We start from the raw sequence: 22903 nt of genomic DNA on the forward strand, positions 1-22903 counted from the left end.
TATTTTGAGAAGGAGGGGGAGGGGGCAGAGAGACAGGGGGACAGAGGATGTGAAGTGGGCTCTGGGCCGGCAGCAGCAAGCCTGATTCAGGTTTGCTCACAAATTAGGAGATCATGACCTGAGCTAAAGTCTGATGCTCAACCAACTGAGTCCCCCAGGCAGCCCATGGCTATTCAAATCTCAATTAAATGACATGAACTAAGATTTAAAACTCAGTTCTTCGTTGCACTAGCTGTATTTCAGGTGCTCAGTGGCCATGTATGTCCAACACCTGCTTGGATGGTGCAGATTCAGGACATTCCATTATCTCCAAAGTTCTATTGATTGGAACCTAGAGCTTGGACTTTTTTTCCCTGAGCATCAGGTTAGGTTCCTGATCCACCTCCCTTTGTTTCTCCCGCTTATTTGCCCTCCCTCCCTCCACGGCACAAACAGGTGTGAAGGCAGGACACTTTCTTTAGAAGTGTTTAGAATTTCCTTGTATCAGCAACCAGCACCAACTCTTGGAGGCACCATGGACTCATCTTCTTTCCAAATTTTCACCCCCAAACCGTACTTGGCTTTCTTGGTTAAGTAAACAGTGTTGGATGCTATTTTTTTTCCTTTCCGTTTCAATATTTATTTAAAATATGTGATTCAGATCCTAGTATTATGGTAAGGAAGGGCCAATTTGGGAGACATGTCCCTTAATATAATATATAATGTTAAAAACACACTGAATACCAACGTCTGTTTTAAATTCATTTTTGCCAACACTTTATGAAATAATCTATGGAGAGCGGTCGGTGAACAAAAACATAAGATTGGGGGCCACTAGGAACTAATAGGTATTAATAATTGCTAACATATATTGTGCATTGATTATCTCACTAAATCCTCATAATAACACTGAAGGAGACAGTATTGTTTCTATTTTTACAGATGAAGACAAAGACAGAGAATGTGCTTAGGAAACAAAGTTCTCACAATTAGAAGCCCTAGGCTGAAGCCAGTCTGAGTGTAAAGCCAAGGCTCTAATTATCTCTATATGCTGCCTCTCAAAATCAAGTTTGTGGGTCAGGACAACGTGGTTGGAGTGAATTGGATCATTCATTCATTCATTCATTCACTCATTTATACACTCCTTCAATCACTCATCAGGCAGCACTGTGGGAGGTACTGGAGATAAAGACAAGTCCTGCCTTCAAGGAACCATGGATTAGAAGGAGACAATACCTCTGGTGCGTCAGGTCAAAGTTATTACGCAGTGCAAATGTATGGGGATGAGATGTCTATGTATGTGCATAGGTTTTCTTGCAAAAAATATTTGAATCAAAGCTGTGTCTACTAAATTTGACTTTCCCATAAAGGCCAGAACCAAGGTGGTGTTGGAGAAAGGCTACATGACATATCCTTTTTGGGAGGCTCTGAATCCGGCAGACACGGTCCCTTCCATGCCCACGTTCTCTAAGCCTTACTAATTCTGTGCATTGCGGCCAACTTCCAGTAAGGCCTGTGAGCCCTTCCTAGGAAGGCTGCTCTGCCCAAATGCCCACTGGGGGCTGGTTTTTTGTTTTTAGTTTTTCTTAGAGAGAGCAAGTGGAGGAGGACAGAGAGAGAGAGAGAGAGAGAGAGAGGGAGAGAGAGAATCCCAAGCAGGCTCTGTGCTGAGCTTGGAACCTGACTCGACGCTCGATGTCACAACCTTGAGATCACGACCTGAGCTGAAATCAAGAGGCAGACGTGTAACCGACTGAGCCACCCAGGTGCCCCATGCTGGAATCAGTTTGTTATCTTGTCTTTCCTGGCTTCTAGAGGCTGCCCACGTTGCTTGGCTTATGGCCCCCTTTCATGTTCAAAGCCAGCAAAGGCTGGTGGAGTTTTTCTGACTTCTCATCTGACACTATACCTTCTGTGTTCTTCCTCCACATTTAAGGACCTTTGTGTACAGTGGGCCCGCCCGGATAATCCAGGAAAATCTCTCTATTTCTGCAAACATAAGTCCCCTTGTCATGTAAGGTAACACATTCCTTGGTCCAAGGAATTAGTTGTGGACACTTTGCGGAAGCCATCAGTCTGCCTACCATGCTCGGTTCCCGCTCCCCTCTGGTGGGATGACTCTCAGATGACTATTCTACACTGATGCCCCCGTTCCCCAGGGCGTTAATCTCTAAGCATCCACACTTGTCTGGCTTGATGGGACACACCCTTTGTTTCCCCCGTGCCATTTTCTTAGTGTTTCTGGGGTCACATGACAAATCTGCTACCTTGTCTCAGACTCCACTTCCCGGGGGCGGGGACCAAGAGAGTGGACAAGCCAGCGTCAGTTATGTTTGTTTGTTTGTTTGTTTAATTTGCAAGATGGAGCCCACAATCCTCGGTCACCTCAGGTATTTGAGAACTCCCCAAAAGGAAGGGACAGAGTGTGGTGAGGCCCATCGTGGAAGAAGAGGCTCCTGGGGAGAAGGTCTGTGCTGAGACCAGGACCCAGAAAGACCTCCAGGGCAAGCAACAGGTGGATGTTGGATCCTGGAACCTGGAGAGAGGAAACCATATGTTGCCAAGTTTGCCAGAAGGCATCTCTGGCGAGGGGTCCCCGAAAACCACAGAAAACACTGTCTCTCTTTTCAAAGACTGCATTTTTGTCCACTCTTGGTGTTTCCTGTGTAGACTTAGTTCTGCATAACTGTTTGATGCTTCCCCCCAGTCCTCCCTAAGAATAGCCTCTCTGAGGCCACCTGACATATCCTTCAGCTGCATAAGCCATGTTTGACCTTCAGCCTTTACAGATGCATTTGATTACACAAAAATCAGACATACCTGCTGAGCAGCTGGGTCCAAATACATTGTCATCCGTGCAGGTTTCACAGGCCGCTCCCCCAAACCCGTCCTGCGGAACACCCAGACAGATGGCGTGAGACCCAAGTGATCTATGTCCCGGGAAGCCTGGATCTCTCACTGATGCTCTGGTCAACATTTGTTTCTCGACTGTATCTTCCATCTGTGCTTTCCTGAAGCTCCTTCTTTCTATTTCTGCCTTTATTCTTTGCTGGTTTTATGTTATAACGTGAAGACTAATCCCTGCCTCACTTTTCACTAAGAGTCTGGAGAGCTTCCGAAGGGAACTGCTTTGTTAGCCCAGAGATACAACCAGAGGGTAAATGCTAACAGCCTCATCATTAATTTCACTCAAGAGTGAAATGAAAACTCTTTCAGTTTTGCATTTCTTTTCTTGTCTTTTTTTTTCTTTCTTTCTTTATTTCTGACAGAGACAGAGAGAAAGAGAGAGAGAGCATGTGCATGAGTGGGGAAGAGGCAGAGAGGGAGGAAGAGAATCTCAAGCAGGCTCTGTGCTGAGAGGGCAGAGCCTGATACGGGGCTCGAACTCACGAACTGTGAGATCATGACCTGAGATGAAATCAAGAGTCAGGCACTTTACCGCTTTACCGACTGAGCCACTTAGGCCCCCCAAGTTTTGCATTTCTGAAGACAGTTGAGGTCCATCCCTTTCGGAGGAATTTCTTTGTATTTAAATTATCTAAGGCTTGCAGTTCACAGCATGTCACTTTCATGGGACAACAAAAGACTTTCTTCTCTTAGACCCAGTGACCACAGAGTAGTTTGCCAATAGTGGTGATTATTGTTTTTTAAATTTTTTTTAATGTTTATTTTATTTTTTAGAGAAAGAGAGACATAACATGAGCAGGGGAGGGGCAGAGAGACACACACACACACACACACACACACACACACACACACACACACACAGAATCTGAAGCAGGCTCCAGGCTCTGAGCTGTCAGCACAGAGCTGGATGCAGATCTCAAACCCATGAACCGCGAGATCGTGACCTGAGCCAAAGTCAGACGATTAACCGACTGAGCCACCCACCCAGGCACCCCAATAGTGGTGATTATTAACAGGAACAAAGACAGTAATTTATACAGCTCTGTAGAGGCCCACAAAATATTTTCACATAGATGATCTCACTTCACTTTTTCAACAGATGTAATTACATAGGTGTGTTTTTCAAACCCATTTTATAGATGGATGCACTTAAGGCCGAGCAGTGAACTGACTCTCTCAAAGGTCTCCAGCCCCTAAGAGGTCATTTTATTGCTGATCGTATACTCTTTTCACAAACCTCGCTATTTCTTAGAGACCCCACTTGTTGTACAGGTGTTCAAGGAGGGACCACGGGAAAGGAGAAGGGGGAGGAGACCACGTCTCTGATCTTACCTGGCAGGAGCAGCTTCCGTTTCCTTCCATGCCTTCTGCACAACTGCCCCTGCCATTGCAGGGGGACTGGGCACCTCCCGGGCACTCTAGGGAATGAAAGGTCTCAGATTCACTCGTTTGTGACCGCACAAAGCATTCTGCATGGAAGCGGTAAGCACCTACTGTGTGCCAGGTCCTGTGCTAGTGGCCAGGGATAAGGAATAATTAAAACTCCTGTTGGCATCATCCAGTCTCACACAAAGGAGTATGAATCACAATGTAGTCAGGTGCTGTGACAGAAGGCATTGGACTATCTACTATTTCTTGAGCATTTGCTATCCTTTAGGCTTTTTAATTTTTATACTTTATAATTTTCTTTTTTTAATGTTTATTTATTTTTGAGAGAGAGAGAGAGAGAGAGAGAGAGCAAGCAGGGAAGGGGCAAAGAGAGAGGGAGACACAGAATCTGAAGCAGGCTCAGGGCTCTGAGCTGTCAGCAACAGAGCTCGATGTGGGGCTCGAAACCATGAACCGTGAGATCATGACCTGAGCTGAAGTCAGACGCTTAACCGACTGAGCGTGCCCCAATACTTTATAATTTTTTAGTTAACTTATTCCCACTGAAACCTTCAGGTGGTGCTCTTGGTGCTGATTAGCAGATGAAGAGACTGAAGTTCAGAGAGGCCATGTACCTTGCCCCAGGTTTCCCACTTTATAAGTTGCAAAGCTGGGACTGGTGTTCAGCCCTCAGCAGGACTCTAAAGCCAGGCCTCTTACTCAGGGCTCTACACAGGGCACTGAGGGAGCCCAGAGATGAGAGCTATCGATCCTGCCTTGAGAAGTCTGGGAGACATCCTTGAGGAGGAATCATTCAAGCTGGGGTTTTGAAGGGTTAGTAGGAGTTGGCCGTGCTTAAATGACCTTCTGAAGGGCATTTCAGAAACAGAACAGGAAGTACCAAGCTTCAGGGTTGTAAAAGGGCACAACCTATTCTGGGAATAATATAAAGTTTATTGGGGCTGGAACTTGGTAGTTGGGGTTTGGGAGAAGTGGTGGTTGATGAGGGTTAATAGGAGGTTGGTGCCAATCAAGGAAATGCTTCGTATGGCAAAAGAATTTTGATTTCACTCACAAGCTAATTCCAAACAAGCATGGATTTTGCACTTTTGGGCTATACTGGACCTGAATTGGAGCTTTTCTAGACATTAGAGGATTTCAGTCATTGACTAATCATTCAGGGAATACCTACTATGTGCCAAGCATTATATTACATGTTGGTGGGGAGGGACATTTAGCTAGAAAGTCAGATACTGCAATGCCCAAAATCAAATAGAGGATTTAAAGTAATGGGAAGTGACAGAAGGTACTGCTGTAATGAGGTAGAAAAGCTTTTTCTTTCTTTCTTTCATTCTTTCTTTCATATTTTTAAGTTTGAGAGAGAGAGAGAGAGAGAGCGAGCGCGCGCTCAAGTGGGATAGGGGCAGAGAGAAAAGGGAGAGAGAATCCCAAGCAGGCTCCACTCTGTCAGCGTGGATCCTGATGTGGGGCTCAAACTCACGAACCGTGAGATCATGACCTGAGCCGAAACCAAGAGACGGACGTTTACCTGACTGAGCCACCAGGCGCCCCTCTTTTTCTTTTTATACTTGCCATTGTTCTGCACCTTGAGTGCTGAGTCAGCATGGATTTACCGTCAGTTTGGGTGAGTCTGACATTAAAATAAGTGGTCTGGACCAGCCAACACCGAGCAGAAATCATGCAATGGTCATGAACTGTGTTTGTGTGAATGAGGCAGAATCAAATATTATCCCAAATTAAAGTTGGCAGGACAAATGCTTTCCACAAACTAGCAAATGACATGGGGTTCTAGATAATAATAAAGGATGCACGTATTTACTGGTCAAAGTAATCCTCTGAGGTTAAGTCCTATCTTTTGCCCTGTTTTCTAGATAAAGAAACTGAGGCACAGGGTAGTAGAGTGGGCTTGCCTAGAGTTACCCAGCTGGTAAGGAAGGGATAATGAGGGACTCACCCCTCCTGCACCTGCACTTTCCAGCCCTCCCTCCTCTCCAACCCCGACTGACAAAGCCCACAACCTCGCTCTGCCATGTATCTTCCAAGAAATCAGCATCCATAGAAAATTAAAAACGGTTCTTGGAAAGAGACTTTTATCTACTGAGAGAAACAGTTCTCCCGAAGAGACCCCGATGGCTCATTTGAGTCACTAGGTTAGTTCTTTAAAGGAACATTTATAGGGGTGCCTGGGTGGCTCATTCGGTGAAGCGTCGGACTCTTGATTTCAGCTGCAGTCATGATCTCACAGTTAATGGGTTTGAGCCCCGCATTGGGCTCCATGCTGACAGTGCGGAGCCTGCTTGGGATTCTATCTCCCTCTCTTTGCCCCTCCCCCACTCTCTCTCTCTCTCTCTCTAAATAAATAAATAAATAAACTTAAAACATAAAAGAGCAGTGGTACTTGTAGGTATGGGGAGATGAGAGAGTGTAGTTTCACACCTGTGGCTGGTGTTCTCCCTGGCTCCCCTGTCTCTTTCCTGCATGCAGAATACTGGTAACCTACAGAGTCTAGCTTATACGTTTTGCGTCTGTGGTCTTCCTTCCCACTACAGGGTCAGAGCCAGGCTTCAAACCCTGGCAGGTGCCCCAGAGTCTACTGCACTTGTACCATCTGTCACTATCCTGTGTACTCACCAAGCACCGCTGTGTACCAGCGTCACAGCACAGAGAACAGAAATGTTCATGGAGTGAGCAAAAGAGAAGACACACGGACATGTAGCGAATATTTATAAATCACCTTGAAAACGAATATGTTGGTTTGGGCTGCTCTCACCAGCTGGGGCACCGGCTACACGAGATTCAATAGTGTCATGAAAAAGCCTGGACACTGTGGTCAAAACCTCCTGGGTTTGAGCCCCAGTACGACCATTTGCTAGCTGTACCCTTTTGGGAAAGTCAATGCATGGCTCTGAAATTCTGTTCAAGTGTCTTCCTGGAAGGTTGCAGTAGGGATGGAAATATTAGGTGCTCAATAAATGGTGGTTATTATTTAGGATGCTCCCCATCCTCTCCGGTTTCTGTTCGTTCAGATTAGCACTATGATAGGTAACAATACTCAGGGACTAAATCACTGGGTACCCATTTGAATCAGGAGTCGGTCCCTTATTTCCATGGTCCTACCAGTCTGGTGGGGAGAGAGTCAGGGATTAACAGACCATCAGGTAAACACTGGTTTACAAACTAGGATAAGGCTAATGCAGGGCGGGGGAGGGGGGAAACTTTCCTCAATCCACCTACCGGCAGTCACCAAAAAACCTAACCCTCAAAGGCCCAGCTGACTTAGATTTGGTCTCAATAGGGGGCAACATTATTAAAGAAGAACCTTGTTAAAGATTGTGTCTTTATCCTAAAAAGAGCAGTGGGGGTTGGGGATGAAGAGGAAGGCTGAGGGTCTAACCAAGCAGGTGCCAGGCATACACTTTGAAGTTCACCTGAAACCCACTTGCGTTCATGATGCCGAGCAAGGGGTGCTGGGAGAGCGTCTCCATAGATTTTTGACCATCAAATAGCTCTTCTAACATTTCCTTTTGATATTAGGCCCTTCTGGGGCTGAGGTGGTGTTTTGGGAACCGGGCGCATCTCTGGGCAGGACCAGGAAGATTCTGGACCAGTTCTGCCAGTCTCCCTCTTGTGGCCCCTGTGCCTTTCCCTATGGCTAGGCGTGCAAGGTGCTGAGTGACCCGTAGCTTGCCCTCTGGGCCGGCTCAGAAGCACACAGGGTATCCTCAGCCCTGGGACTCAGTACTCGGTGCTGCCTTGCAAAAATGCTCTCTCTCCAAGGCATTTTTAATCTGCGGGAAATGACCACAGAATCCCAGTCTCCCGCACTCGCATTCTGCTCGTTAGCTTCCTCCCTGCAATGAGCCACCTCCTCTCCCATCTCCCATTCCTTCTGTCCCTCCCAAGGCCCAGGCATACCCTTCCCTCCTCACCTTGCCTGTACCTTTCCCCCCATTCAAACACACTCTCTGGGACCCTCCTCTGAGTCAGATACGACTCTTCCAACCTCTGGGTGTCCCTTCTGCTCGGCCCTTGCCTTGTGATAATATATAGAGCAGTGGGGCGCCTGCATGGCTCAGTTGGTTAAGGTCTGACTCTTGATTTTGGCTCAGGTCATGATCCCACAGTTCGTGAGATCAAGCCTGTGCTGACAGTGGGGAGCCTGCTTGGGATTCTCTTTCTCCCTTTCTCTCTGTCCCTTTCCCATTCTCTCTCGCTGTCTCTCTCAAGATAAATAAGTAAACATTAAAAAAACATAGAGCAGAAAACAGGGCAGAGCCATTTTCTGAGAATATAACTACAGGCCAAAGGCTGATGCCAGAGTAATTAGGCTGCTTCTCTCATCCCAGTTCTCAAGACTGTGATGCTGTGTCCAAGAAGTCTGGGCTTCCTTTTTCTTTAGGAGACAGTTAGCAAGCCCTTCTTTTCACTTATTAAATTTTTTAAAAAATTTATTTTGAGAAAGAATGTGAGCAGGAGAGGGGCAGAGAGAGAGGGGGATAGAGAATCCCAAGCAGGCTTTGCAAGGTGAGCCCACAGAACCTCACAGGGCACTTGAACCCACGAAACTGTGAGATTCTGACCTGAGCAGAAGAGTCAAGACACTTAACCGACTGAGCCACCCAGATGCCCCAGCCTTTCTTTTTAAAAATTTAAGCTGGTGTTCCTCTGAGAGTGATTCACTGGACCCGCTGTTTCTAATCACCTGGGGGATGGGGGGGGGGTGGTTGTTATAAAGGCAGCTTCCCGAGGCCCTCCTCTCTGGCTAGAGTCGCTATGAACGTATACCTCTCAGATGTACCCAGTGGGAGCGTAATTTCCCAGCAAGCAACCATCCTGTTCATGAGACCACACCTCCCGCCACTGCTTCTGGTCCATGCCTGTGCATGGCAGTGATACCAGGGCAGGTCCATTCCTGCAAAACGGAGGACTCCTCTGTTGGGTGACTTTGGCTGGAGTGCTCCCCATCAGCTTTACCAAATGTTCTTGGAACTACACATGGTCTAAGACTTTTCCAATCTAACCTCTCTTGGTTCCCTCTCTTATTCAAAAGGGTCAAATCTGCATCTTTTTATCTATTTGAGAAGGTGAATTTGAAGTTAAAATCCTTCCTACAAAGAAAACTCCACGCCAGCTGGCTTCACTGGTGGATGCTACTTCGCATTTAAGGAAGAAATCATTCAAATTATACAAAAACTCTTCTAAGAAAAAGAAGGGAGAACATTTCCCAGCTCTATATATACACAGAACATTCTTAGTTTGATTCCCAAGCCTGACAAATACATCATAAGTACAGACCGACATCTCTAATGAACATAGACACACAAGTTATTTAAAAAATCTAAGGCAAAAATTAAAAAATTCTAAAAGTTGTAGCCAACTGAATCCAACGATGCACAAAACAGATAATACATCACAAGTGCAATAAAATAAGAAAAAGATATAAAGTGCATAAATATTGGAAAGGAAGAAATACAATTGTCTCCATTCTTAGACAACGTGTCTACAGAGGAAATTCAAAAGAATCCCCCCAAAGTTATTAGACCTAATACATGAATTTAATAAGTTCTCAGGATACAGGATCAATACACAAAAATCAATTGTATTTCTATAAACTAGTCGGAAACAGGTGGAAATTGAAATAAGAATATACCGTTAAAAATAGTACCAAAAACCAAGAACTTAGGTATGAACATAATAAAAATTGTGCAAAATCTGCAAGCTAATATCAATAAGAAACTAACAAATAACAAAATAAATTGATAAAATTGATGAATTGATAAAACACTAACAAAATAAAAGAAGTCTTAAGTAAATGGAGAAATATAGTGTGGTTATAGTTTAAAAGATTTAATACTTTAAAAAGTCCCTTCTCTGTAAACTGACCTATAGATTCAATGTAATTCCAGTTAAAATTCTAGCAGGGCTTTTTGGTAGATAGTCACAAAATGATTCTAAATTTTACCTGGAAAAACAAAGAAGCTAGAATGACCAAGATGATTTTGAAAATGACCAAGTTGGAAGACTTATACTACCTGATTTCATGACTTAGTGTGATGATATGGTAATCTTGCTGGCGTGGTATGGCAAAGGGATATACATGCAGATCACCGGAACAGAATAGAGAGTCCAGAAATAAACCCATACAGAGATGGTCAGCTTTTTCTACAACAGTCCAAAGGCAATCCGATGAGGAGAGGATAGTTTTTTCAAGAAACAATGCTGGAATTATTAGGTATTTATATGTAAGAAACCGAACCTTGATCCGTACCTCAAATCATATACAAAGATGAACTTGCATGGATGATACACCTAAACATAATTCCTAAAATTATAAAGCTTCCAGAAGAAAAGATGAAAGAAAATCTTTGTGATATTAGGTTAGGCAAGGATTTCTAAATGATACAAAAGACACTATCTATAAAAGAAAAATTGATATATTTGACCTCACCAAAATTAAGAACATTTGCTCATCAAAACTTAGTGTTAGGAGAGAAAAAAGACAAGCTACAGACTGCGAAGAAATATTTACAAATCACGTATTACATGAAGGATTTGTATCTCAGACATTTAAGGAACTCTCAACAATCAAGAAAGCAAACAACTTGAAAGAAAGATGAATACCAAATACACATATGAAAAGATGCAGATTAAAATATGAAATGCCGCTTCACACAATGGCAAAAGCTTTTCAAAATCTGATTCTATCCACTGCTAGCAAGGAGGCTAAAAAATGGAAGTCTCACACGTTGGTAGGAATGACAAAATGATACACACACATTGGAAAACAGCCGGCGGTTTCTTACCAAGTGAAACATGCATTGATCATACAACCAGGACTCCCACTTCTGGGTATTTTGCCAGGTGAAATGGAAACTTAGGTTAGTATAAAAACCTGTGCAAGCATGCGCACAATGGCGGCTTTATTCTTAGTTGCACCAGACTGGAAACAAACCCAAATGTCTCCCAGCTGGTGAATGGATTGACTGGCTGCAGCCAGGTCACGACAGCCTATGAAGCATTAGAAAAGAATGAACTACGGACACGGACAGCAACACAGACAAACCTTGATGCGTTATGCTAAGTGAAAGAAGCCAGACTCAAAAGGCACACACTGTATCATTCCAATTGTATGACATGAAGGTAAAATTACAGGCACAGTAAACAAATCAGTATTTGCCAGGACTTGGGGAATGAGGGGTGGAGGGACTTGACAGCAAAGGGAATTTGGGGGGAATTGAATAGCTCTTCTCTAGGTTAATTGTGGTGGTTTTATACAAACTAGGTCTGTCAGAATTCCTATAACTGGGTTTTACTGTATGAAAATTATAAATTAAGAATAAAAGAGGGGAGGAGCCAAGGTGGTGGAACAGCATGGAAGATTTTGTGTATCTCGCATCCATGAAATACAGCCAGACCAACACTAGACCATCCTGCACACCTAGAAAACTGATTGGAGGATTAACACAACAATCTGCACAACCTGAACCACAGAATTCAGCAAGTATGCGGCGCGGAGAGGTGAACTTGGGGAGCAAGAAGTCGTGGGAAGAGAGGTGCTTTTGCAGGTGGAGACGGGAGGGAGAATACGGGAAAAGCACCCCTCCCCAAAAGCATCTGGAGAGAAAGTGGAAAATTGGAAACAGCCGCAGGGACTAAACTAAAAAGGGAGAAAGGAGAGGGTTCAAATTCCATTAAGACTGTGAACAAAGGGAGCGCGAAGGCTGCAACTCCGCAGCTCCATACCTGGTGGTGCTCTGGTGGGAAAGGTGAATCCCCAGGAGCAGAGTGGGGTCTGGGAGGTTCTTGGGCCACGTGGGGTAAAGCGGTTCCACTGCTGGAAGGACATTTGGTAGAGATTGTTGAAGCCACCTGGTGCCAGCAAACCCCAGAGAACGGCCACATTCGCTGGTGCCGGAACAAGGTCGTTAAGGGTGAAGCCTGGTGTTGTGATTTAACATAATCCCTGAAAAGCTACTGCGACATTATCTGGTGAAATTTTTCTGGGGTGGGCTGGCACCTGGCCGCAGTCTCGGGGTACCGGCAGCAGCAGGGTCCAGCAAGCATTCCTGGGTGCAGCCGACATTCGGCCATTGCTCATTCAGCCATTGCTCGGTGAGACCCTCTCGCAGAGGGGTGGGACCAGTCAAAGCCGCAGTCCTTCGGAAGTAAGGGGCCGGGGAAAACAGCCGCATCTGAGACAAAACTCAGGAGAGAGGTACTGCCTGGGGCTTGGTCACGGACAGTGAAGGAGTGGGAAGTGGACGAAAGCTGAAGACAGAGGACGGGTGCGTGATTGCTGATAGGGGAGAACAGACTGGGTGGCTGGGTGGCGCCATTTTTCGCTACTCCCGCGCATGCTCCTAGGCACCTCCGAGCGCCGCAATAATCCACCCCAGTGTGCTAGCAGCGCCATCTAGTGGAGAACGGAGCTGCTACACTTAGCCCCGCCCAACAGGGCCAACCTCCCTCTTCAAGAATACAAGTCTCACTGCCTACTTAGTTTATGAACTATAAAGAGCTACATAGTCTGACTTCAAGGGGAAAACGAAGTAATTTCAGTCCTATCTCAATTTGTTAGCAAGTCCATCTATTCAATTTTCTTTTTCTCTTTTTCTCTTTTACACTATTCTTTCTTTTTTTAAAAATTTTTTAATGTTTATTTTTGAGACAGAGAGAGACAGAGCATGAATGGGGGAGGGTCAGAGAGAGAGGGAGACACAGAATCTGAAGCAGGCTCCAGGCTCTGAGCTGTCAGCACAGAGCCCGGCGCGGGGCTTGAGCTCAAGGACCATGAGATCACGACCTGAGCCAAAGTTGGACGCTTAACTGACTGAGCCACCCAGGCGCCCCTACACTACTTTTCTTGAGTACAGAAAGAAAAAATTCATTTTTATTTTCAATTTTTATTAAAAATATTTGTCTTTAATTTCTTTCCTATATTTTTGTTTGTGTAAATTTTTTCAAATTCTATTTTACTTCCATCATTTTATTTTAGTCTACTTCAGTGTATTCACTTTTCAAATTTTCAAATGATTTCCTTTTTTTCTTTTTGTTTCTTTTCTTTTTCTTGAATACAGAAAGAGAAAAAATTAATTTTTATTTTTAATTTTTATTAAAAATATTTTTCTTTAATTTTTTCTACTATATTCTTTACCTTTGTATAATTTTTTTTCAAATTCTATTTTACTCCCATCATCTCATTTTAGTCTACTTCAGTGTATTCACTTTTTCAAATTCTCAAATGATTTCCTTTTTTTTTTTTCTTTCTCCCCTTTTTTTCTCTAATCTGTCAAACCACTTTCAACACCCAGACCAAAACACACCTAGGATCTAGCATCATTTATTTGATTTGTGTGTGTGTGTGTGTGTGTGTGTGTGTGTGTGTGTTTAATTTGTTAATTTTAATTTTCCTACCTAATTAATTCCTTTTCTCCCTTCAAAATGACAAAACAATGTAATTCACCCCCCCAAAAAAGAGCATGAAGAAATGACAGCCAGGGATTTAACCAACACAGGTAAGCGAGATGTCTGAACCAGAGTTTAGAATCATGATAATAAGAATACTAGCTGGAGTCAAAAATAGATTAGAATCCCTTCCTGCAGAGATAAAAGAAGTAAAAAATAGCCAGAATGAAATTAAAAATGCTAGAACTGAGCTGCAATCACGGATGGATGCAGCGGCAGCAAGGATGAAGGAGGCAGAACAGAGAATCATTGATATAGAGGACAAACTTAGAATAATGAAGCAGAAAAAAAGAGGGGATTAAGGCAAAAGAGCACGATTTAAGATATTAGAGAAATCAGTAACTCATTAAAAAGGAACAATATCAGAATCATAGGGGTCCCAGAGGAGGAAGAGAGAGAAATAGGGGTAGAAGGGTTATGTGAGCAAATCATAGCAGAAAACTTTCCTAACCTGGGGAAAGACACAGACATCAAAATCCAGGAAGCACAGAGGACCCCCATTAGATTCAACAAAAGCCGACCATCAACAAAGCATATCATAGTCAAATTCACAAACTACTCAGGCAAGGAGAGAATCGTGAAAGCAACAAGGGAAAAAAAGTCCCTAACCTACAAGGGAAGACAGATCAGGTTTGCAGCAGACCTATCCACAGCAACTTGGCAGGCCAGAAAGGAGTGGCAGGATATATTCAGGGTGCTGAATCAGAAAAATATGCAGCCAAGAATTCTTTATCCAGCAAGGCTGTCATTCAAAATAGAAGGAGAGATAAAAAGTTTCCCGGACAAACACAAATTAAAGGAGTTTGTGACCACTAAACCAGCCCTGCAAGAAATTTTAAGGGGGACTCTCTGAGGGGAGAAAAGATGAATATATACATACATCATACACACACGTGCACACACACGCACACACACACACACACATATGTATAAATACCAAAAGTAACAAAGATTAGAAAGAACCAGAGAACACCACCAGTAACTCCAACTTTACAAGCATCATAATGGCAATAAATTCATATCTTTCAGTACTCATTCTAAACGTCAATGGAGTCAATGCTCCAATCAAAAGACATAGGGTAACAGAATGGATAAGAAAATAAGATCCATCTATCAGCTGTTTACAAGAGACCCACTTTAGACCTAAAGACACCTTCAGATTGAAAATAAGGGGATGGAGAACCATCTATCATGCTAAGGGTCAAGAAAAGAAAGCCAGAATAGCCATACTTATATCAGACAATCTAGACTTCAAAATAGACTGTATCAAGAGATGCAAAAGGGCATTATATCATAATCAAGGGGTCAATCCACCAAGAAGACCTAACAATTGTAAACATTTATGCACCAAATATGGAAGCACCCAAATATATAAATCAATTAATCACAAACGTAAATAAACTCATTGATAGTAATACCATAATAGTAGGAGACTTCAACACACCACCCACAGCAAAGGACAGATCATCTAATCAAAAATGAACAAGGAAACAATGGCTTTTAATGACACACTGGACCAGGTGGACTTAACAGATATATTCAGAACTTTTCATCCTAAAGCATCAGAATATACATTCTTCTCCAGTGCACATGGAATGTTCTAAAGAATAGACCATATACTGGGACACAAATCAGCCCTAAGTAAGTACAAAAAGATCGCGACCATACCGTGCATATTTTCAGACCACAATGCTATGAAACTCTAAATCAACCACAAGAAAAAGATTGGAAAAATAACAAATACTTGGAGACTGAAGAACATCCTACTAAAGAATGGATGGGCCAATCAAGAAGTTAAAGAGGAAATTAAAAAGTATATGGAAGCCAATGAAAATGATAACACCACAACCCAAAACCTCTGGGACACAGCAAAGGCGGTCATAAGAGGAAAGTATATAGCAATCCAGGCCTTCCTAAAGAAGGAAGAAAGGTCTCAGATACACAACCTAACCTTATGCCTTAAGGAGCTGGAAGAAGAACAGCAAATAAAACCCAAAACCAGCAGAAGACAGGAAATAATAAAGATTAGAGCAGAAATTAATGATATAGAAACCAAAAAACAAAACAAAACCAAAAACCAAAAACCAGTAGAACAGATCAATGAAATCAGAAGCTGGTTCTTTGAAAGAATTAACAAAATTGATAAACCACTAGCCAGTTTGATAAAAAAAAAAAAAAAGGAAAAGACCCAAATAAATAAAATCAAGAATGAAAGAGGAGAAATCACAACCAACACGGCAGAAATAAAAACAATAATAAGAGAATATTATGAGCAATGATATGCTAATAAAATGAGCAATCGGGAAGAAATGGACAAATTCCTAGAAATATATATACTACCAAAACTGAAACAGGAAGAAATAGAAAATTTGAACAGATCCATAACCAGTAAGGAAATCAAATTAGTAATCAAAAATCTCCCAAAAAACAAGAGTCCAGGGCCAGATGGCTTTCCAGGGGAATTCTACCAAACATTTAAGGAAGAGTTAATACCTATTTCTTGAAGCTGTTCCAAAAAATAGAAATGGAAGGAAAACTTCCAAACTCCTTCTATGAAGCCAGCATTACCCTGATTCCAAAACCAGACAGAGACCCCACTAAAGAGGAGAACTATAGACCAATTTCCCTGATGAACACGGATGCAAAAATCCTCAACAAGATATTAGCCAACCATATCCAACGATACATTAAAAAAATTATTCACCACGACCAAGTGGAATTTATACCTGGGATGCAGGGCTGGTTCAGTATCCACAAAACAATTCACATGATTTATCACATCAATAAAAGAAAGGACAAGAACCATATGATCCTCTCAATAGATGCAGAAAAAGCATTTGACAAAATACAGCATCCTTTCTTGATAAAAACCCTCAAGAAAGTAGGGATAGAAGGAGCATACCTCGAGATCATAAAAGCCATATATGAATGACCCAACGCTAATATCATCCTCAATGGGGAAAAACTGAGAGCTTTCCCCCTAAGGTCAGGAACAAGACAGGGATGTCCACTCTTGCCACTTTTATTCAACACAGTATTGGAAATCTTAGCCTCTGCAATCAGACAACACAAAGAAATGAAAGGCATCCAAATCGGCCAGCAGGAGGTCAAACGTTCACTCTTTGGTGATGACATGATATTCTATATGGCAAACCCAAGAGATTCCACCAAAAAACTGCTAGAATTGATTCAGGAATTCAGCAAAGCTGCAGGATATAAAATCAATGCACAGAAATAAGTTGCATTGAGAAATCCTATACACCAACAATGAAGCAACAGAAAGAGAAATCGAGGAATCGATCCCATTTACAGTTGCACCAAAACCCATAAAATACCTAGGAATAAATCTAACCAAAGAGGTGAAAAATCTATACACTGAAAACTATAGAAAGCTGATGAAAGAAATTGAAGAAGACACACACACACACACACACACACACACACACACACACACACACAAATGGAAAAAGATTCCATGCTCCTGGATAGGAAGAACAAATATTGTTAAAAATGTCAATCTTACCCAAAGCAATCTACATATTCAATGCAATCCCTATCAAAATAACACCAGCATTCTTCACAGAGCTAGAACAAATAATCCTAAAATTTGTAAGGAACCAGAAAAGACCCGAAATAGCCAACCTTGATAAAGAAAACGAAGCAGGAGGCATCACAATCACAGACTCAAACTATACTACAAAGCTGTAATCATCAAGACAGTATGGTACTGGCACAAGAATAGACACTCAGATCAATGGAACAGAATAGAGAACCCAGAAATGGACCCACAAATGTATGGACAACTAATCTTTGACAAAGCAGGAAAGAATATCCAACAGAATAAAGACAGTCTCTTCAACAAGTGGTGCTGGGAAAACTGGACAGCGACATGCAAAAGAATGAACCTGGACCACTTTCTTACTTACACCAGACACAAAAATAAACTCCAAATGGATTAAAGACCTAAATGTCAGACAGGAAGCCATCAAAACCCTCGAATAGAAAGCAGGCAAAAACCTCTTTGATCTTGGCCGCTGCAACTTCTTACCCAACACGTGTCCAGAGGCAAAGGAAACAAAAGCAAAACTGAACTACTGGGACCTCATCAAAATAAAAAAGCTTCTGCACAGCGAAGGAAACAATCAGCAAAACTAAAAGGCAACTGACAGAATGGGAGAAGATATTTGCAAATGACATATCAGATAAAGGGTTAGTATCCAAAATCTATAAGAACTTATCAAAATCAACACCCAGAAAACAAATAATCCAGTGAAGAAGTGGGCAAAAGACATGAATAGACACTTCTCCAAAGAAGACATCCAGATGGCCAACCGACACGTGAAAAAATGCTCGACATCACCCATCATCAGGGAAATACAGATCAAAAGCACAGTGAGATACCACCTCACATCTGTCAGAGTGGCTAACATTACCAACTCAGGAAACAATAGATGTTCATGAGGATGTGGACAAAGAGGATCTCTTTTACATTGTTGGTGGGAATGCAAGTTGGTGAAGCCACTCTGGAAAACAGTATGGAGGTTCCTCAAAAAACTAAAAATAGAACTACCCTACGACCCAGCAATTGCACTACTAGGCATTTATCCAAGGGATACAGGTGTGCTGTTTTGAAGGGACACATGCACCCCCACGTTTATAGCAGCACTATCAAAAATAGCCAAAGTATGGAAAGAGCCCAAATGTCCATCAATGGATGAACGGATAAAAAACATATGGTATATATATACAATGGAATTACAATGGAGTATTACTCGGCAATCAAAAAGAATGAAATCTTGCCATTTGCAACTACGTGGATGGAATTGGAGGGTATTATGCTAAGTGAAATTAGTCAGTCAGAGAAAGACAAAAATCATATGACTTCACTCATATGAGGACTGTAAGAGACAAAACAGATGAACATAAGGGAAAGGAAACAAAAATAATATAAAAACAGGGAGGGGAACAAAACATAAGAGACTCATAAATATGGAGAACAAACAGAGGGTTACTGGAGGGGTTTTTGGGAGGGGGGATGGGCTAAATGGATAAGGGGCACTAAGGAATCTACTCCTGAAATCATTGTTTCACTATATGCTAACTACTTTGGATGTAAATTAAAGAAAAATTTTTTTAAATTAAAAAAAAAAAGGAGAACACGGGGCACCTGTGTGGCTCAGTCAGTTAAGCGTCTGACTCTTGGTTTCAGCTCAGGTCATGATCTCCAGGGTTTGAGTTCAAGCCTCACTTTGGGCTCTACGCTGGCAGCATGGAGCCTGCTTGGGATTCTCTGTCTCCTTCCCTCTCTGCCCCTCCCCACTCGCACTGTCTCTGTCTCTCTCAAAATAAATAAATAAACTTCAAAAAAAAAAAAAAAAGGAAAAAAAGAAAACAATCCATTAGCTCATCATGTGCCCTAATGCTAGGTTTAGAAAATGTAGTCAATGTCCCCGTAAATAAACAATGAAACCTGACTTCTGTTTAGTCCTTAGAGATGTCCTTTTCTATGATTAGACTCACCAGAAAGGAAAATGGGAAGACAGTAGAATTGGAAAGGGCTACTCTTGAACACATGGTTAAAGTCCTTCAGTTTTCTACCTTTGATCTCTGAACCTTTTCATCTGAATACTTCAGTATAGTTCTGGAACAAGGATGTTCAGGAAGCGTTTCTTCAGGGCCACATCACCATTTGGCAGACTGTTACTGAAAACCTTCATGGGCCAGAAGTTGGTCTTAAAAAGACCAACTTGACTTGGTTTTGTCTCCTTTCTGTGCTGTTCTTTTCATTATTATTGTTAGCAGTCTAAGCCTTGGATGACATGCCAAGGTTTACAATTACATCACATGTAGTGCCCTTGGCATTTCACCCCACGAAGTGTTAACGATAGCCATTTTACCTAAGAGGATGTGGAAGTGAGGTAGGGCCTCAGTTAGGACCGTTGATGAGGTCACACGGCTGTCAGACTTGGAGATGGCAATTCCCACTGAGCTCTGACTTTAAAGGCTCAGAATTGTGCTTCTCTATGTGGACAGCTTAAAATTATTTTCCGTGGTTTAAATGTGTTTACAAAGCATTCATTTAATTAAGTAATCAAGATTCAGTGAATGCCTACAATTATTTTCAAGGCTGTTAATGTTTTCTCTTTGTGTTTTCACAAGAAAGTGAAATGAGATTTAGCCTGAACAGAAAAGGGGCCTTCATTCCTGTTGCTATGGGCAGGAAGGGGCTGGTGAGGCCAGCTTCAGTGCTCTAGACTTATTTCTAAAGAGGTGTCTCAACACATACTTCTCATTGAGATGAGCAGCTCATTTTATTCAGGTCCCATTGGGTGTCTGCCTGTGGGTGAAGGCATCTACTGGTTGAGTATTAATTTGCTGTCTCCTTGGAATCTTCCTGATCTTCAACATCACATATTCTGTAGAGGAGGGAAGGCTTTCTCTTAGCAGGTATATCATCCTGGCCCAGCTCTGTCTCCAGTGGCTTGTGATCCATGGGCTAAAGGCCAAGGTGAATCCTTACAGTTATGGACTAAATGTCTGTGCCAGCCCAAATTCATATGCTAAAGTCCTAAACCCCAACAGGATGGCACTTGGAGGTGGGGCTTTGGGGAGGTCATTAGGTTTAGATGAGATCATGAGGGTGGGGACTCCATGAAGGGATTAGTGTCCTTATAAGAAGGGAAAGAGGGACCAGAGCACTTTCTCTTTCTCTGCCTCGTGGGGACAGAAGAGCTTCACCCGGAACCAAATCTGTAGCATCTTGTTTTTTTAATTTTCTTTTTAATTTTAATTTTTTTATTTGAGAGAGAGAGAGAGAGAAAGTGCAAGAGGGGGAGAGGGACAGAGGAAGAGGGAGAGAGACAGAAAAAGAGAGAGAATCTTAAGCAGGCTCCATGATCAGCACAGAGCCCAATGCAGGGCTTGATCCCATGACCCTGGGATCATGACCTGAGCTGAAATCAAGAGTTGGACGCTCAACCAACTGAGACACCTAGGCACCCTGTAACCTCTTGATCTTGGACTTCCCAGCCCCCAGAACAGTGGGAAATAAATGTCTGTTGTAATGGTATTCTTTTATAGCAGCCCGCACAGGCTGATGTTTACCTTCCCCACATTTCTTTTTGTTTTTGAAAATTTTTAAGTTTATTTATTTATTTTGAGACAGAGAGAGACGGAGAGAACACACACAGGGGAGGGGCAGAGAGGGAGGGAGAGAGAGAATCCCAAGCGGGCTCTGGGATGTGGGGCTTGAACTCACAAATCTCGAGATCATGACCTGAGCTGAAACCGAGAGTCCGACGCTTAACGACGGAGCCACATAGGCTCCTCTCCCCACATTTCCGAAGAGCAGGCCTTTGGTTTGGCCTGAGGTATCAGAGTGGCCCATAGAGTCCACAGAAGGGCAGACAATGGTGGGAAGAAAAATAATAGACCTAAGGGCCACAAGCTACATAAAAACTGGGATACACAGGAACATCTTCAACCAGGCTGCCAGCACTGTGAGTTATCAGCCTGACAACAGACGGACAGAATTCGTTGAGCATTTACTGTCGCTAAGTACCTTACATGCACAGTCTCATTCTCACAACAACTGAGGAAGGCATGGATGCTGTTGACATCATTATCATCATCATTATCTTCAGGTGATAGATAAGAAAACTGAGGCCCAGAGAGGTAGGTAAGTTGCCCCAAATCACATGATTGGTAAGTGCTGGAATGGGCATTGCAGTCAGACCTGACTCAAGATTTCGAGTCCTGAACCACGAAGCAAGAGCGTACAAGATCAGTACCTTAGAATAAAAAATCTAACCAAGACACATCCGCTGGAATAAAGAGGCCAGCCAGTGATCTGAGAGCCACAAAAGACAGACATGGTAACTAGCATATTCTGAATACCTGCCATCTTTCAGGCGCATCCTAAGTCCTATGTATGTATGAGCTCACCTAATCCTCAGCACGACTTTGGAGGTAGCCGTATTGGCATAGTTATTTCCATTTTGTAGATGAGAAAACTAAGGCCAAAGGAAGGGTTTACCAGATAAAATGTAGGATGCCAGTTAAATTTGAATTGCAGATAAAACAATGAATAATTTTTTAGAATAAGTATGTCCCAAACACTATGCATGTACGTTATTTCTCTGTAATTATTTTAACTGGGTGTCCTCCATTGTCGTTTACTGAATCTGATAGCCCTACAGAGAGAGTAAGGAACTTGCAAGGTCCCAGAACAAGAGTATGGGCCATGCTGGGACCAGGGGCCGATCCGACTTTGGGGTCTGTGAGCCATCTTACTGTAAAACCACATGTCCTCTCAGTTAAAGGTTAGAACGAGAGGGAGCCCAGGGGTCATGGCATCGACTCCAGGCAGCGACAGGCATCTGGCTAATGGTGGAAGCAAGTGTTCTAGGAGAAGGGCTAGAGAGAGGCAGGCAGCTTTCCCAGCAGTTGACTTGGCAAAACCAGCAGTCATTTGGGGAAACAGGGGAGAGTAGCGGGTTAGAGCTGGGTCTCTCCCATGAGACGTGCCCTTTGCACCTACCAGCTGGCTGCCTTCGGGCAAACTGCAAAGCTCCTCCCAATCCCCAGGTCCTCTGTGGGGCTCTCAGGTATGACTGATTCTCCTCGTCTGCTTTTGTGTCTCTTTCTTATATTAACCTGTGAGCTCCTTGGGGGTAGGGACTAGACCTATCTATTATATATGCGATTATGTGCAGCCTATAGTCGGTGCTCAATAAATGTTTGATTTTTATGAGTTGGCCAACCCTGGAGGGAACTTTGGGAAAAAGATAGCTGGAGGGTGGGAGTACAAAGGGTGTGCACTTTATATCCTAAACTGAACGGTTTAAGTTCAAAATTTATGAAATGACTTGTTCAGTTTTTAAATAAAAATGTTAAGGCCAAAGTGTCAACTTTATTCCTGTTTCTCGAATCATGTTCAACCACCTCAGGTCCCCATTATGAAGAAAGATGATAACATTGATGTTCTCAGCAACCATACTTGAAAAGATATTACAGAATGTGCTATAAGAGCACATTGCTGATGCACTGTGAGGTTCAAATAGCTGATAAAACTCTTTTAGGTCATTATCACATTTCCTGTTGGTTACTAGATACTCTGGTGGTCTCTTGTGTTGGGACTTTCCTCACGCAGGAGGCTCACCTG

The 22903-nt window shown here is 42.9% G+C and overlaps 1 protein-coding gene across 4 annotated transcripts in view; it reads right to left on the reverse strand.

Moving 5' to 3' along the window:
- The window catches only part of STAB2 (stabilin 2), a 165972-nt gene that overhangs the window by 131701 nt on the left and 11368 nt on the right, over window positions 1-22903 (reverse strand). For all 4 annotated transcript variants that reach the window (XM_040491054.1, XM_040491053.1, XM_040491052.1 and 1 more), the window contains exons 4-5: window positions 4219-4304; window positions 2800-2869 (exon numbers count right to left, since the gene is read on the reverse strand). In XM_040491054.1, coding sequence (XP_040346988.1) covers window positions 2800-2869; window positions 4219-4304 — 156 coding nt within the window. The remainder of the gene's footprint in view (window positions 1-2799; window positions 2870-4218; window positions 4305-22903) is intronic.

The sequence above is a fragment of the Herpailurus yagouaroundi genome, unplaced genomic scaffold (genome assembly GCF_014898765.1).
Source record: "Herpailurus yagouaroundi ecotype Mexico unplaced genomic scaffold, PumYag 182, whole genome shotgun sequence".
Classification (NCBI taxonomy): Eukaryota; Metazoa; Chordata; class Mammalia; order Carnivora; family Felidae; genus Herpailurus; species Herpailurus yagouaroundi.